This window comes from Chiroxiphia lanceolata, chromosome Z (genome assembly GCF_009829145.1).
Source record: "Chiroxiphia lanceolata isolate bChiLan1 chromosome Z, bChiLan1.pri, whole genome shotgun sequence".
NCBI lineage: Eukaryota > Metazoa > Chordata > Aves > Passeriformes > Pipridae > Chiroxiphia > Chiroxiphia lanceolata.
Window position 1 is genome coordinate 54,617,224 of NC_045671.1, and position 17,819 is coordinate 54,635,042.

A 17,819-nucleotide genomic window follows, 5' to 3' on the forward strand; every position below is an offset into this window, starting at 1 on the left:
ATGCGGAGGTCGGACCTTCAGAGCAGGGAGAGGACAGAGTGATCAGACAGCTGGCCATGAAATTCATAACTGAGAATTTAAATTGGAATTCTCTTCTGTTTCGGGGCAATACCGCTGCATTTTTGCTTTCGATCTCACAAGACACCTAGATCTTGTAAGGTGAATTTAGGTCGAATAAAAAAGAAAAAAAATACCCTAGAAAATTACATTTTAAGGGCCACCTGCGTTCCCTACGATTTTACGCAACGAGCCGACTCCGAGGCACCACATCCCGCGGCTGCCTATCGGCAAGCAGGCACTCCCTCACGGAAAACCTACCCCGCCCCGCCCCGCCCCGCCCGCCCTCCCTTCCCCTCCCCTCCCCTCCCCTCCCCTCCCCTCCCCTCCCCTCCCTCCCCTCCCCTCCCCTCCCCTCCCCTCCCCTCCCCTCCCTCCCTCCCTCCCCGTGCCCAGGGGCTCCCGTGACGCGCGCGGGACCCGCCGGGCGCGCGGCCAGGGCGGGGCTCACGGCCCCAGAGCGGCAACGGGCGGAGCGGGCGGGCGGCAGCACCACGCATGTACCGGCGGGCGGGCAGCGGGAGGAGCCGCGGCCGCCGGGCGGGCTGCGCTCCTCCCTCCTCCTCCTCCTCTTTCTCCTCCTCCTCCTCCTCCTCCTCCTCGCCGTCCTCTTCTTCCCCTTCCCCGTCTCCCCGCCTCCAGCGCTTTCCCGCCGCCCGCCCTCCGCGCACGGCGGGTCCCGCCTCGCGCCGCTGCCGACACGGCCGCCGCTGCCGCTGCGGGAACAAAGGAGCGACGCGGCGGCGGCGCGGCCGCCAGCTCGGCGCCCCCCGCGGTCCCGACAGCCGCCCGGAGCCGTCCGCGGCGCCTTCTCCGGCACCCGCCGCGGGGTTCGTGGCCCCCGCCGGGAACAGGTGGGTGAGGGGCGGCGGGCTGGGCTCGGCTCCCTGGGGCCTTTCCGGCGGCGGGGTGTGCCCGGGCCTCCTCGCGGGCGGCCCCTACGGCCGCCTCGTCCCGCCTGGCCCACGGCGCGGGGCAGTGCAGGCGGGAGACGTCGAGGTTCCCGTGCCTGGCGGCGGCTGGGGCCTGGCGGCGGCGGAGCCACCGTGACTCAGGGGGTTGCGGGGAGCGGCCTGACCGGTCATCCCCGCCCGCCGCCACCGCTCCTGAGCGCGACACCTCCCTGGTCTTTTGTGTCCCGGCGTCGGGGGAGGCGAGGGGGAGTGAGGGGCCACAGTTAAGGCCTGAGGCGCTGCGGGCTCTTGGCAGGGGCCCCCCTTTGTCTGAGTCAGCCACCGGACTGCACCCGCCTGGGGAGCGCCCGGTGCCGGTTCGCTTCTCCCGTACCGACCCTGGGCTCTGCCTCGGCCGAGCGCGTCCCTGACAGGCGAGGGCCTCACGCAATGCCTGTGCCACCCTCCTTTTGTGTTGTTTCTGTGTTTCTCGTGTTTAATCGTGGCCTCTCTTGGGGAGAGAGATGCTGAGGCAAATGGGTATTGAGGTCAGCAGGCCCATGGCTGACGCAGTGCCCGAGTTTTATGGCTGTTTTCAGCGCCCGTTTGTGTCGTTACTCCGCAGACTTGGCTAGCCCGGCGGGACGGGGCCGGCCCGGTCACGGCCTCGAGGCCGCGGGGGGGTGCGGGGTGGGCTGAGGAGCGCGGCCGGGGTCGGTAACGGGATTTACCCGCCCCCTCTCCGCGCTGAGGCGGTAACGGCGGGGGAGCGCGGCTGGGGCTGCCGGCGGGATAATATGTTCGGCAGACCGCGGCCCTGAGGTGAAGACCTGCTGCTGCTGGTGAAATGAGACCTTTCTCAATGATCTTGTTTCCTTTCCTCGAAGAGGAGCGGTTGGGTATAACCACCCCCGCGTTTGTGGAGCGGAGGCTGCTCCGGGCCTCGGTCACGCCCAGCAGCGACCACAGCGCTGGCGGGGAGAAGGGCAGCGGGAGGCGGCGGGCTGGTGATGCCGCATTTTCTGGGCTGCCTGTAAGCACCCGCTCTCCCCTGGAAGGGAAGGGCGGTCGGATTTCGCTGGCGCCTCCTCCCACCAGAGCCGGCGGCCTGCGGGAGATATAAATAGGGACTGACTTCAGCGGGCGGCGGGGGCGGCCGGGCGCCCCAGGCCCGTGACTTTCCGCCTGATGGGCGGAAGCGCACTCTCGCTCGCCGTGTGACCGAGCGGGCAGCGAGGGCTCGTCTGCTGCCCGAGCGCCCGGGGCAGAGCCGCGGCGGCGGGGTCGTCCGGGGTGAGTGTGCAGCTGGGGGTGGGCGCCTTTGGAGTGAACCCGGGTGACACCCGGAGTGCATCCCGGAGCCTGGAAAAGCTCGACTTGTTCAGCGTTGGGTAGCAACGACTTGACCTTTCCGTTCGGGGCACGTATTTCAAGTGGTGGAAGAATGTGCAGACAAAAGGAGCTGCGGAGTATGTAGTTTGTAGTAGGATAATAGTAGCGTTAGCACCTACAGCAAGATTTAGTAAATGGTGAAATCTGTTGTGGCACACTGACTTGGAAGTGAAGCAAGTAGATTGAGGTCGGTTTTGGCAGTGTGTTTGGTGGCACTTAGATCTTACCGACTTAGTAATAGAAGGCTGGAGTACAGTCTTTATTTATATTATACAGATATAGGTCTTACGATATAGGTGACAAGATTGTTTTTAGATTTCTCTAGGTGGGTCATGTTTTTTCTGGCTTATTTGCCTGGTGTGTATGGCTGCCAAACTGTATCAGAGTAAGTGTGAAGCTGTTTTGTAGCCTGAAAAGACACTATTTATACCTGGAAGGTATTATAAAGCCATAAATAGTACAGCTATTTATATCTGGAAAATTGGGTCCTGTGACCACCAGCAAGCAAGCAGATGAATTTTGCTTGTTTGCTTTCTTCTGGTTTTGGTTTACTTTGATGCCAGGAGTTTAGTTTAGCTAGACAAAGGCAGCTGTCAGTTGCAATTTTCATACTCAATCTGAAGTTTACACTAAAATGTCTTCGGGTGCCATATGCATGGCTTCTACTAAATTTATATTTTAGTGCAGTATTCTTACATGTCCTCAAATTGTAGCAGATTGTGTGATTACTGTGTTCTAGTTTTATTGTCCTTGGGAATCAAGCATTTGGTTGCTGTGCAGTTTTCTACTAACCTTGCTTTGCAGAGGTTAGCAGATGACGAGGTGAAAATTTTTATTTCTGGCAGAGAGTTGGCACTGACTGCCTCTGGTAGGCTCAGAAGTCTTGCTATAACTTTATTAAGACACGGGGGGTTTTTTTCTTTTATAAGTGTGTAAGCTGTTAAACAGGTTGAAGTTGTTAATTTTTTGTGAGAGCAAGAACTGCTAATAGTGGAATTAACCTCAAAATGATGCGAGATCAGCACTGAAAAAGCGAGGAGTTGGGAAAAGTAAGTTGTATAGTTTGCCAGAACTGTTCTGTGGGTATAAACTTGGTCTTGCTTATTCTGCATTCTGTTAGTGCTCAGAGATTAGTAATTAAGGAGTTTTTTTGGCTGTCAAATTAACTTGCACATGCAGCTCAGTGCCCAACAGGTATATTATTTCTCAGTACTTTTTCTTAATGGTTCATAATGATATTACTTAGCAATACAGTTGGAATCGCGAATGGCATATTAACATTCGTATAACCCTCTTTAAGAATGCTGATATCACTTGGGGGGCAGGTGAGCAGACATACTTTTAATTCTGTAACCCTGTAATTGATTTTGGTGACATGCCAGCTCCTAATGCAGTTCTTGATTGTATTTACAGCATCGAGATGACTCAGGAGACAAACCAGACCCCAGGGCCTATGCTGTGTACTACAGGATGTGGATTTTATGGAAATCCTAGGACAAATGGAATGTGTTCTGTTTGCTACAAAGAACATCTTCAGCGACAGCAGAATAGTGGTAGAATCAGCCCAATGGGTAAGGGTGTGTGGTGTTGATTTTTTCTTTTTTTTTTTTTTTACTTCTTTCAGAGTTAAACTATGGAAGATCACAAGGAATCCTAGAAAATTTTTTAGGAGAACTTCTGAAAGTTCTAAAACAATGAATATCCAAGAGAATACTACTTTAAATCACAGTAAAGATAAAAATACATTTCTGTATAATGTATTCTGATTTGCTTGGCATTCAGTCATAACTTGCTTTCCCACTTAGCCTCCTCTGTTAGTGTATTCTTATGCAATCTGTATTTTGTTTAACAGTTTACCATGTCTTTAAGTAAAAAGTAACATGCAGTAGCAGTGAAGATTTTATACAGACAGTTCATAACTGTATGGGAGACTATTTGACTAATGTGTTTGCTACAATTTGTTTGTAACGTGTCAAATTCTTGTTGTACAGGAACAAGCAGTGGTTCAAACAGTCCTACCTCAGACTCTGCATCTGTACAGAGAGCAGACACTAGCTTAAACAACTGTGAAGGTGCTGCTGGCAGCACATCTGAAAAAACAAGGTAAAATTGAAGTATTACTATGAGGTTTGAATGAGCTGAGTATGCAGCAAGTTGAAGGCTTGCAGCAATCCTGCCCTATCATAGTGAGTGTCTGCAGAGGGAAAAGGACGCGTGACCTGACAGGGCTTTAAGATAATCTGTGTAAATGAAAAATTATTCAAATATTTGTTGCACTGATTCAGTTAAAAGAATGTTCTTTGTTTATCTGCTGAAATAATTTGCTGCAGGCTTGCCTGTTTTCTTCTGTGGAAACTAAAACAGTAAAAAATCTGTTTTGAAGATAGTAGAAGCACATGTCAGGAAAATGAGTCAGTAGTAATTGAACCAGTAGTTTATTAAAGTCGACTGGGCAGTTTAAGCTTTTATCATGAATGTAAAACTCATGTAAAATGTGTTTCACTGTACTTAAACAGAAACGTGCCTGTTGCCGCTTTGCCTGTAACACAGCAAATGACAGAAATGAGCATTTCAAGAGAGGAAGAATTAACACCCAAAACAGAGACTGAGCCAGGTATGTTCTCAAAATAACGCTGGGTACAAGCAGTGATTTAACGCTGGGTACAAGCAGTGATTTAACGCTGGGTACAAGCAGTGATTTAACGCTGGGTACAAGCAGTGATTTAACGCTGGGTACAAGCAGTGATTTAACACAAGGTGGAGGGTTTGTTTATCTTCTGAGTAGCTGTCTCCTGTTGCAGCGATGGTCTTGAGGAACTATGTTAAGGGTGCTTTTGGGTACTCTCTCCTCAGAATTGAGGAAAAGGACTAGTTCCCGAACAGAGCTTTAAGATACATGTTCAATGTTAGTAAAAAAAATTGATGCCTGTGAGTGGTTTTGAATCCCAAACCTTTGTTTTTAAAAGTGAGGCACTCTAAAATTGCATTTGGTCAAGGTGTTCAGTTTTGAAATCAAACTATTGAGATTCTGTGTATTATCAAGCGCTACAATTCCAGCTGACTCATGGCAGTCAAAATGGCTTTTTGCATTTGGAGAACGGTGCTTAATAAATTCCATTCTACAGAGGAATGAGGCTGTGGGGAAAAGGAATATGTGGCTTAAAAACATTAACGAAGCTGCTTAGGGTTCTCGAACTTATTGAGTAGTCAGTAGATGGAACCAAAGCCTTGTTCCAGGAATGTAGCATAGTTGTCGCTTTAGTTGCTGTGTATTAATTATCATTTAACAGTTTTATTCTCATGCTGGATTGTTACAGCTGTAGTAGTTAAACTTCAGAGTGTAAACTGTTCCATGGAGGGAGGGATAGCTTGCTAAACTACAACTAATTAAATGATTAAGGGATTAAATCTATATCAGTACGTTCAAGTGGACATCTTAACATGCTTGATTTGTACTTAAACATATCCACACTGTATTTAAGAGTTGTGACACAGTTTTAAAGATTAAAAGTTGATGTTTAGTGGGAAGTCTGTTGATTCAAGCTGAAGATAAAATCCATTTTTTCAGTATGAAGTCAGTAACATGAAAATTGCAGCAGATGCTACTCAGCACTGTATCAGAGTGATTTTTATGTAGTTATATCTTTGCTGACAAAGACTCCTCTGACACTTGATATTTAATTGCTCAGTACTTGTACAGAGGATTTTACCATTTGCGTAAGTCATGCTAAGTCAAGGTTCTGTGACACAAACATTACAGTTATACGATATGTTGGGTTTTTCATTATGTATGGACTGAGCGGGGCTTTTTTGCAATTATTAAATTCCTGTAACTGATGTTGTCTGAAGAGGCTTTCATTATGTAACTGAAAAATAATTAAGACTTTGATACAGTATTCATTAACCCATTGGGCCTTGTTATGAAATCCTACCTGAATGTGACAAGAAGGAAATAGCAATACATAAAATGGTAGTAGTGATGAGGTCATAGGTGACTTTTAAATCTTAGAACTGCTGTCATTTTGCCAGTTGTAAAGGAAATCTTTTGTTATTGTTGATATATTACCTGTTTTTCGTATACTGCAAGTCAATTGTATGATAGATAGTGTCACATAGCACACTACTGATAAAAATGGGGGAGAAATCCAAAGCAGCTCAAGATACTTACATATTGTAATAAATAATCTCACAGGTTGAAACCAGTAAAAGCTGTCACAAGCTTGTGTAGAGATCACTGAAAAACTACCAAAGAACTTAAATGTCTCTGGAAAAAACTTGAAGAGCAAAACTACCTTCCTGAGAACATCCCTGTAAATTCGTGAGGCAACCTCACCTGCTCTAATGTCCAAGTTCCCTTTTAAGTATTATGGTTTGGCACAGATCCTAGACAGCATAAGATAGTGTCGTTGTATACTATTCTTAGTGTTTGTTGGAAATCTTAAATAAACAGTGTTGGCTGAATTCAATGGTATGTTGACCTGTGTCTTGTAGGCAAGAGAAGCTGGCCTAGACTTTTTATACAAAATTCCTGTTGTGTCTGGACTAGGCAGATTTTTTTATCTTCCTTTTTCCAGTAGCATCTATTATGTCTCTCCTTTCAAGGGCAAACTGAAACAATGGTAAATAATTCGCATCACTTCATAACAACAAAGCTAATACTTCCTGTGAGGTGTAATTCTCTGAGATAATGCTGCAGTCCTGGAGTAGTTAATATATCACAGGCTGGCTGTAAGTATAGTCTGATCCTAGCAACAGTTTTATTATTACCAGGTAGTAACAGATCCAATAACTGTATCTTCAACAGTATCAAGTCACATCCTCTTCTGTAGATTTTCATTAGCAAATGAAATTTTGTGCGTTTTCATTAGAAGCCAGAAAGTTAAAAATAGAATTACATCTGATCAACTAATTTTTTTAACAGTCTGTAGCATAAAATTATACTTCTTTGCTTTTGGAATTGAAACAAGTGAGTATAGAAGGTGGAGGAGTTGAGAAAAAATTAAACAGTGAAGCATAATGTTAGATTTTCTTTATTTTGGGGGGGGAGGTCTGTTTGTTTTTTTCTTCTTTGTGCAGGTTGAGGTTTCAACCTGGATTCATTGGTTAACAAATATGGTGCTGAGACAATTAGTTGTATCTTAACATTTGAAGGCAGGCATGATGGATAGTTGGTTAACTTAGCTGGTCACTTAGTTGGTTGTAATTCGCTTATGTAAGGTGCTGTGTGTTCATGTAACTGTAACTTTTTAGTTCAACTTGCTTTGTTGCAATTTCATAACTGAACAGTGGCATGTGTTCAGTGCAGTTGTGTCTGAATTTCTCACGTCAAAGAAACTTTATGTCCAAACTCAAACTCATAAATTAATGCTATTTACAATACAGATTTTATAGGATTCTGATAAGCTTTTACACTTTGTAAAGATTGAATTTTAACAGTCTTGAATTATAGAAATATGATTCACAGTTGCTTTTTTTGCCCTGCCGAGTTGTAGGAATTAAATGCAAAATTTAGTGAACTCTATTCCGTTCCGTGGGTTATGCTGTCAGAGCAATGTATCTGCCAAGCTAGTAAGGCATAGTGGAGCCCTTTCTTAAGGAACTTGTTTTGCTTGTTTAAGGAGGTATTTAAATGGAAATAAATGTGTAAAAGAGAGTTAAATTAATAGTTACCACTAAAAATAATGGTTTTGGAAACAAGTATGTTTAAAAAATTGATTTGTTTCAAATCACAGCATATTCTTAGCATTTTTTGCACTTTTGTATGTCATTATCTTGCTGAATGAACAGCCTCTATATAAATCTGTCAGTGTTTTCAGACAGTGTTTCAGCATGTGTGTGTTTCAGAGGTTCAAGGTGCTTTCTGTGGTTGTTTTTTGGTTTTATTATTTCAGGAGGTTTTGGTTGGGTTGTGGGGTTTTTTAAGGCAATAATAGCTCTGTTTTGGGGAGTAGTGTGATTAGCTATTGTTTGTAAACCCACAGCTGCAAAGTAATACTGCTTACAAAAAAGTAAACCAGAAAATGAACTGATAATGGTATTGTGTAAATTACGTTTACTGTTAACTTCCATCCATGCTGTAATTTACCCTTCCATTTCCCAAATTCACCAGTAGCAGTGTTGGAAGACAGTGGTTGGTTGGCACACATCTTTTGACTTCCTACCAAGCCATTATGATTAGAGCTATTTTAGAGCTGTCCTTCATTCAGGTTGAGAAACCCTTGCATATGTTGTGGGTAGAGCCAGTGTGTTACATCTGTGATGTGTACAGTGTGTTGCAGGTATTATTGTGAGTAAGATGTAAGTAAAGTAGCTTATGAGATATTGTAGGCTCAAGATGGTTAAGTACATGACATACCCTTAGGTCTTGTTGTAATTCCGTTTCATTTTCACATGTGGCTGTAGTAGTTGAGCTGTGTTGCTATTGTAGACAGTTCTGTTGTGACTTGGTAATATTGTCTGATATGGTAACTCAATATTGTGTTGAAAATAATTAGCTTTCCTTCATTTCCCAGGTATGCTGTAGCTTTGGTAGATGCCCCTGATTGAAAAATTTGTGAAATGGAATTTCTTGTAAGCCCTGAAGCTGTCCACATTGTAAAATGAGGCTGAGGACCCAGCTGCTGGTCCTATGCTTGTTCGTGATAGGATACTATTATTACTTTAATAACGATATCCCACAGACATCATCTTTATGATGACCATATTAAACCATATGACTGTGATACTGAAACTTTACATTGTATTAATGTGGCAGTAAAGATATTAAATACATGTGTTAGAGTTGGTCATGGGGGAAATGAGTTTCATGCTACAGAATATTTCTATTCCCATTCTTTGGCATGAAAGTAAGCTTGATGGAAGTTTATTCTGTGGCCTTTCATTACAGGACCTGGGTTGGCATAGCAATTGTAGTTCCTGAATATAGAAAGGTATTTACATTCAGGAAGCTTGATAAAGCATAATAAGTACTGTCCATCTTTTCAGACTAAAATTTTATGTACAAATACATTGTTGTCGTGGATTAGCACCAGCTCACAACTAAGTACCACACAGCCACTTGCTCAGTCCCCGCTACAGAGTGGGGAGGACAATTGTGGGAAAAAAACTAAACCCTGTGGGATAAGATAAAACCAGTTTAATAATTAAAACAAAGTAAAATAAGCAATGTCAATTATAATAACAACAGTAATGATTTTAATGAAAAGGGGAGATAGAGGAATAAACCCCAGAAACTCCACATGTGATGCACACTACAAATGGTCACCACCTGCTGACTGATGCCCAGCCCATGCCCCAGCAGTGATTGGCAGCTCCCAGCCAACTCCCTCCTGGAAGGATGTTCTATGATGTGGAATAACCCTTTGGCTAGTGCATTCAGGTCAGCTGTTCCAGCAATGCTCCCTCAGGGCTTTGTGTGCATCTGCTTGCTGGCAGAGCATGGAAAACTGAAAAGTTTGTGATTTAAAATAAGCACTATTTAACAACAATTCAAACATTGGTGTGTTATCAGCATTATTGTCATACTGAATCCAAAATGCACTGTACCAGCTGCTGAGAAGGTTAACTCCATCCCAGCAGAAACCGAGACAATTATGTTACTATGTAATGTAAGAATAGCACTATCTCAAGTTCAGCTTTGAGCCCCAAAACTGCAGAAGTGCATCTAATGTCTTTCAGATGACTTCTCACTTCACCTGTTCTCCTTCTTGTTTTATTTTTTACATTTCTTCAGCTGTGGAGTTGGACTTGTCCCCAAGTCACAGTGCTTAAATAATAATAAATGCTCAAATCAATTTTTTTCTATGCTTTCTGAAGTTTGTGCCACTGGTATGCTTACAGTTTAAGCTATTGGGATCGTATTTTGGTGAATTTTCCTTTCGTCTGAGAAGCTTCTAAAAACTTACTGCTGTTACTTTGGTAGTAGCTCTTTCTGGTCTCTTTTCATATGGGAAGGGCTAGAAAATAATACTGTTTTATTTTCATCATGTTTTGTTCAGTTGAAACATGGGATTCATTCTTTACCAATGTGAAATCGCAGTGGGAAAATATCTGTAATCAGCGTCCTTTTTGAAGCAACCATACTGTTTTATGGAAAACTACTGAGAGCTTTGAACATCATTTTCTTAGAGTGGTTTTTAATTTTAATGGCATTCCCACGAAGTCACTGTAGCTAAATAATTTAGGGTCTGTTGTTCTCCAGTTTGTAGGACCTTTCTGCATGTAGATTGAGTAGCTGTTAGGCTAACTGTGTGGCTAAGTCCTTCCATCCGTGGCCTTGCTGCTTCTCTTGTAAAGATGCATCTTGCTTTCAGACTACGTATGAAGGAAATTTTCCCAAGTTCTTGATGAAGTGGAGCTCTCCCAATACTAGGATTATGTTAGTCTTTATCATCAATCTGCTAGGATAATAGTCTTCCTTGGGCATGATGGTAATGTATTTTATAGTGCCTACAGATTAATTTAAGACCAAAATACTAGTTAATAAAAACATGCCCAGTTCTGAAAATCTGTTGCTCCTAAGTTTTTTGGCATTGTAATAAGAGAATTGGTCTGATAAAATTCAGTTGAAGTAAACCTTATCAGGTCTTGAGCCAGAGGCTGGGAAGGGAAATGACCAAGGTGATGGAGAGGGGTACAGAACCATGGAATGGGTTGGGTTGGAAAGGGCTGTGTAAAGATCATCTAGTTCCAACTCCCCTGTTCCTGTACCTCACTACTTGAAGTTAAGAATTTCTACCCAATATCTAATCTGATTCTCTCCTCTTGTAGTTGAAAAACATTTCCCCTTGTCCTGGGGGGCTGGAGGGCTTCAATGAGGTCTTCCCAGAGCCTTCTCTGTGCTGAACAGCCCCAGCTCTCAGCCTGTCTTCATTGGAGAGGTGCTTCAGCCCCCTAATCATCTTTGTGGCCCTCCTCTGAACTTGCTCCAACAGTTTCACGTCTTTCCTGTGCTGTGGACCCCAGAGCTGGATGCAGCACTCCAGGTGGGGTCTGATGAGAGCAAACTACCACATGGAAAGAATCCCCTCCCTCGACCTGCTGGCCACTCCTGTTATGATCCAGCCCAGGATGCAGTTGACCTTCTGGGCTGCCAGCACACGTGCAGCTTTTCATCCACAAGAACCTGCAAGTCCTTCTCTGCAGGACTGCTGTCAGTGAGACACACTCTGTGTGTCTTCGTGTCTGTGATTGCTGCAACCCAGGGGCAGCACCTTGCACTTGGACTTGTTGAACTTCATGAAGTTCTTGTGGGCCTGGTTCTCACGGTTATCCAGGTCTCCCTGAATGGCATCCCATCCTTCTGTTGTATCAGCTGCACTGCTCAGCTTCATGTCGTCTTCAGATGTGCTGGGGGTGCACTCGGTCCCACTGTCTGTATCATTGGCACCGGTCACAAGACAGAGCCCTGAGGGACACCACTCATCACCAGCCTCTGCCTGAACACAGGGGCATTGACCACACTGCTCTGGCCTCGTCCATTCAGTCAATCCCTTGTCCACCACATAATCTGTCCTTCAGATCCCTTTTCCTCCAGTTTGGAGTAAGGATGAGGAAGTGCATGTGTGCCAGCAGAATCTCTGGTAAAGTGAAAGAAACTGTTTTTGCAGTGAGGAGTTTGCTTCCTCTGAACACGGTTCCTGAGGAAGCAGATCTACAGGTACTAGTAACTACTGGTTTTGAACTTTCAGTATTTTGCTGCTACCTATTCCATGGTGATGATACAGAAATCATTTAGAGCAGTTTGATTAACACTGTGTGATTTCTGGCATGAAATTAGTTTAATGTACTGAGGACTGGAATTGTACTTCGCCAGCTGGATTTGGCATCTATGTTAAACAAAGCTTTTTGTGAAAAGCAATTGTAACAACAGTGGTTTAGTTTAAATGAGCTCCTGTTGTCATGGCAAAACAACTACAATTTTCAATATTTTTCATCTAAGATACAGGTTGATAAAAGAGGAGTTTTATTCTGAGCTTTAAGTAAGGGGCAGGGTAGGCAGCTTTGTTTCTGTCCTGGCCATTACTCAGAAGCACATTTATGAAAATTTTACACTATAAAAATTAATCATCAGACTTAAATCTGCTGGTGTAAATGAACAGGAGAATCCTTTATGGGGAGTAATAACTGAACATTTTAATTTGAACTTACGGGGCTATGTCCCCTTGTCTTGGGACCTTTTAATGACCATTACTGCATACTGTGTACTGCTTTTCCTTCTTGAAAGATGTTTTAGTTCTGGAGGAAGGATTCTGTTCAGCAGCCTGTGCCACTGCAGTTTCTTTTAATCACTTTCATCTCTTCACAGTTTATGGTCTGCCAGTTATCAGTTTTTTGATGCAAAGAAGAAAGTATACCTGTAGTAGTTGGTAACATTTTCCCCTACATGGATTTGTTCCCAGTGTCTTTGCTTTGTGGTAGAGTGATCTACTAGTATGTTGCTTTGACTTGGTAGTTCCTGGGAAGTTGTTTCCATTTTTACTTCCTTGTTGACATGTTAGACAGTGATATAAATCGTTCCTCTTCTCATTTTTATCTTAGTGTATGTTCTGAGTGACTTTGTCACTTTATCACTGTTTATTTGACCCTTCTACATTTTTTTTTGCATATGATTGAAACAGCATGCATACTCCCAGACCAGAAATTTTTAAGTTAATTCTGATGCAGATGAGGCTTTCCCCTAGAAAACTACACACTGAATTGCAAAGTGTGTGAGTGTTTCTGGTTCCTCCTTTTCATCTGTCGTGGCTTACAATTAGCATTTCATTTTTAAACGAACTAGCAATAACAAATCTAAAAGGATTTGACCATGCTTTTTGGAAGGTGTTTAGTCTTTGTCATTTTAAGGCCATAGCTGATGGCTGTTAGCCAAGGTGCATAGTATCCAACAGCTATACTCTGTGATATTGCTGGTTGTTAACCCGGTTTTTGGTCACAGGGTCTCCGGTAGAGAGAGAGCTAGACGAAGTTGTTTTCTCAGGGGAAAAAATCAACAGAAGTAACAATAGGAGTAATGATTGTAGTACTGGTACTGTGATATTTTTCTTATCCTTTGTACTTGGCAAAATAGCAGTAACGCTGAACTTCCCAGATTTTTTATAAAAAAGATCCATGTGGTGTGACAAAAAATCAAGGCAGGAAATGGCCTTAGTTGGTTGTTTGTTCATCAGGACTGTTGCTGTAATGTGTAAGTAAACTGTAAGAAAATATTAGCAACAGCTTGTTTTACTGCATGAAATTTTTTGGTGATGAGCGCTGAAGGTTCCCTGTTACTTCTCAGAGGCTGTCACGTTTAAATCTTGTTCTGATTATGCAGTTGTCTTGCCTGGGACCTTTCTTGTTGTACAACGAATTGTGAAGCTTTCTTTGTGTTAGTGGTAATAGTGAGCTGATTTTCACAATACTTATGAATGGTAATGCAAACACACTGATCCAAAAGAATCTCAACTAACAAACCATATTTGTCTGTATAAAGTTAATTACAAATAAGTCCTTAAGGCTTATGTGCTCTGTTTATTCTGGAATGCATTTTGTAGTTTATTCTGTTCCATAACAGTAGATGTTATCAAATAGCTGGGAGTGGTCAGCAAACCTGTACCAGGAGCAGGTATTAAAGTTGTGTACAACCACACCTTTCTCAGCTTTCTTTGGTTCCAGTTGGGATATAAAAAGGATATCAGTAAAAAAAAATTTCTGAGAAAAAAATTACTCTTTTAAATAAAATGAACAGATTCACAGAAGGACACATTTTTATTCTTCAGAGAACTTGAGTAAAATTTGACTCAAGTTTGTTTAAAGATGTTCATAAAAGAAGCAATTGAGAAATTACTCATTTTGACTATACCTGCTTTGGCAATAAAACTGGATAAAGAACAAAAATGCAGATATTCAATCAAATCTACACTTTGTTATTTAAGTGAGAGCTCTTTTGAACTGTATTTTGTAGCTGTGTTATGGATCTGATGCAGAATTAGTGGCTTGCTAGCTGCTGTCTTGATGAACTGTTTTAGATACCTGACTTCGCAGGAGTAGTGGCAGAGTAACCCAATGCTGTGGTAGTAACATATTACTGAATTTCATTTGTTTCTAAAGTATGTTAGTTATATTTTCTACAGGTATTCCTCTGTTCTGCAACTTTAGCTGTGACAATATTGTTACTGTTTTAGATTGTTACTTGATTAGATGATTTATTTAAATATTAAATGTGTACATGGAATTTCTGGAAGGAATTTTCAAGGCTGTATAGGTGTAATGAATAAGTGCTATGTATTTTGTAGCTGGTGGAAGTGTTGGGGAAAATCTGATTGTCTTGAGTAGAGCCAGAAGGGGTGAATAAAATACCTAAAAATGTCTATTTCTGATTCATATTTTTGTAGACTACTCTGTGTAAGTACTTTAGACAACAAACATCAGGGGCTTGGTGGGTAAATTAAATCTTTAATACGTGTATGCTGCTGAATACCTAGTGAAGTCAAGAAAAGCAAATTTAACCCTGATTTCCTTTGCTTGCTTTAATAGTTGTTACTCAACCAAGCCCATCAGTTGCCCAGCCTAGTACTTCAGAGAGTGAAGAGAGAGCTGCTGAACTGCCGAAACCAAAGAAGAACAGATGTTTCATGTGCAGGAAGAAGGTTGGCCTTACAGGTATGAGAACACTTTGTCAATTTTGGACAAATCTGGATGATTAGTTACATCTTGCTAGATTAAACTTGATAAATTATGTGTTCTACTAAATTTATTTGCAGCCATTCATTTTTCTTGCTCTGTATGTCAATGTAGATGAACATACCCCCTTTGTGGTAACTATGCTTTTAATTAACAACTTTAACCTAATTGAAATCGAATCTTCCTAGTGATGTTGCTTCTTTTTCTGTGTACAGGATTTGACTGCCGATGTGGAAACTTATTTTGTGGACTTCACCGTTATTCTGACAAGCATAACTGCCCATATGACTACAAAGCAGAAGCTGCAGCAAAAATCAGAAAAGAAAATCCAGTTGTCGTGGCTGAAAAAATTCAGAGAATATAAATTAACCTGCTTGTGAAAAGACTGACTGACTTTTTGTGGGGCTTTTTTTTTTCAATACATCCTAAAAAACATGAAAGAGCAGGTGCATGGCCATTTTCCTTTGTTCTTCAAAATTTTACTTCTGGTCCTGTCTGTCTAAATGATATTTCGAAGTGTTTGGGTGTTTGTTACAGGCAGAATTGGATAGATACAGCCCTTGAAAATATACATGCCCTTCCCAGAATATAGTTGGATGATCAGAAAGCTGCACAGGAATACACATGCACAGAGGACAGACTCTAGTTCACGTGTGCCAAACAGATATGTGCTGTCTGCATATGTGCAGCAGATCTGCCTTTTGAGATGTGCTTGAGGTATTTAATGTTTGGCTAATGTTACTGGCCTGTTTTGGAGAAGGATACATCAAAACGGTGGCAGTCTACTTCTATCATTTAAAATCTCGTTCTACTTTTAGTTTCCACACTCCATTTTAGTTTTCCAGCAGAATGTGAGCTGTATAGAAGGGTCCACCATCCCAGAAAGATGAGTGTCGGTGCCATATTTAAGTCACTTAATTGCACTGAGAAAAATGGAAAAAATCAGATACGTAGAAGAAGAAAATTGTTTTGGAAAAGATTACATTGACTTTGAAATCTTGAAAAGATGTTCCCAAATGAAATGTCCTGTTAAGAGCTTATGAACTAGCCTTCAACAGAGTTGTCTGCTTTTCCTTGCATAGCTAAAAATGTGTAGCACAGTATTGTAAGATTGGTTCACAGAATAAGGTTACATACGTTTCTAGACATACCACAGCAGCTCTATCAAGCAACACGGGTCTAAATAAGTTGAAGTATTAGAGCAGTTTATTATTCATATACTACTTCTGTTCTGTGTGTTCCGAGTTCAAAAGAATATTAGGAGTTAATTTTTCTAGTTTTAAATGTAATAACAGTTGCACCATTCTGCATGGAAAACCATACCCAACATGGCTGCTGTAGTGGTAGCTGGAACCACTCTTGGAGGGCTGCTTTATCATTTTTAATTGTACTTGGGTATAGGACTGTAGTGTTCTTGGGTGTATTGCATGGGCTGCATTATCTATGGCATTGTACAATAACAACTCTAGAAAAGGCAGTATTCTTCACTGATGCTTGTCTGGTAATATATATCACTTCTGTGTTATAATGGAAGGGGGTTTTGTGATGTATGAAACTTGTGTTTTTATATAAACAAATACAGTTTTAGACTAGTGTTGTGGTAATGCCTGTTCCCATCTGTAAATAGTTACGTATGTACACAAGGCGCTACTCCTGACCTTCTGATTTTTATTACCAGTGTTCAGTCTTAGTTTTTACTTCACTATTAAAAGTGTCAGGTTTTTGCTTCTAACTTTGTTCTTCTGAGTTATTAGAAATGCAAACATGTACAGATAGTTCTTATTTATGTATTGCACATAAGCTACCCAGCATCTATGCTATATTGTATTATGTAAATAATAAAAATAATGTACAGAAGGAAATACTTCCTTTTGTGATAGTTCATTGGTTCTAATTATTGCTGTAGTGAGGATATGACCTTGTAGAAGTTGAGGTGCAAAGTTTATACTGAGTTCTTACAGATGTTGTCTTTATGCTTTAGCCTGCCTACGTCCTTATTTCTTATTTGGATTTACCAACTTCTTTTGAGACAACTTTCATGAGCAACTGGAGTATAGGTAACTACTTGATGGCCTGACAAAAATGCCAGCAAACAACAGCGTGCTTAAAGGGAGCTTAAAGGACAGTACTAGCAATGAACTTCAAACTTATTTCCAGTGGATCTGTTATAATAGAGCCAGTACGCTGACTACATCATTCTGTCCACATCTCACCAGCAGACCTGGGCAGAGTTACTGTCAGTGTCAGCAGCCAAATACAAACAGTAAACATGCCCAATTTATCCTTCCCAGTGGGGAAGAAAAAGGACACAGTACACAGCATGTGTTGCGTGGAGGAAGACATCTTCGCTACTGGATGTTGCACAAAAATTGCTTGTATCAGAAATGGATAATGTGTATGCCACCAGTCAGCTGATAGTCAACATAAGTTAATACTCCAGCCAGTGTGTATACGTCCAATAAGGAAACACAGGCATGCTCTGGGACTTCATTTTCCTGGATGAATTTTAGGATGTCATCATGGAACTGCTTTGAAGCACTAAAGTTATTTTTCTACCTTTTGTATTAAAGCAATATCAGCAACTCCACTACAACATAGAATGTTTTTCTCTTTTTTATCCTTTTTTATTCTTCCCTTCTGAACTTGAGAATGCCCTGTAACTGGATATTTGAGGACACCTGTCTGGTTTTGATACTGTCTTGGCTAGAGTGGGTTAGGAAAGGTAATAGTACTGATACTGTTAGGTAATGATGATGGTCTGCAATCTCATGGTCTGCATTTTGCTGTACAAATCTGTACTTGTGAACTCTTGTT

The 17,819-nt window shown here is 42.1% G+C and overlaps 1 protein-coding gene across 4 annotated transcripts; it reads left to right on the forward strand.

Annotated features, from left to right (window-relative positions):
- The first annotated feature begins 719 nt into the window (after positions 1-719).
- ZFAND5 (zinc finger AN1-type containing 5) lies at positions 720-16,867 on the forward strand. Of its 4 annotated transcripts, none has more exons than XM_032675464.1 (6): positions 720-911; positions 3,756-3,913; positions 4,334-4,445; positions 4,859-4,956; positions 14,859-14,984; positions 15,221-16,867. In XM_032675464.1, the coding sequence occupies exons 2-6, from the start codon at positions 3,763-3,765 to the stop codon at positions 15,367-15,369; spliced, it is 636 nt and encodes a 211-aa protein (XP_032531355.1). In that variant the 5' UTR covers positions 720-911; positions 3,756-3,762; the 3' UTR covers positions 15,370-16,867. The 4 variants fall into 4 exon arrangements, with proteins under 4 accessions (XP_032531355.1, XP_032531357.1, XP_032531356.1 ...); XM_032675466.1 differs by lacking the exon at positions 720-911 and adding an exon at positions 1,745-1,772; XM_032675465.1 differs by lacking the exon at positions 720-911 and adding an exon at positions 1,771-1,792.
- Positions 16,868-17,819: the final 952 nt, after the last annotated feature.

Excerpts from the sequence above, each read along its gene's own strand:
- ZFAND5 (XM_032675464.1), top strand. The coding sequence starts at position 3,763 with ATGACTCAGGAGACAAACCAGACCCCAGGGCCTATGCTGTGTACTACA. Across the intron at positions 3,914-4,333 it reads TGGTAGAATCAGCCCAATGG|GAACAAGCAGTGGTTCAAAC; the intron begins GTAAGGGTGTGT and ends CTTGTTGTACAG. Across the intron at positions 4,957-14,858 it reads CAAAACAGAGACTGAGCCAG|TTGTTACTCAACCAAGCCCA; the intron begins GTATGTTCTCAA and ends TTGCTTTAATAG.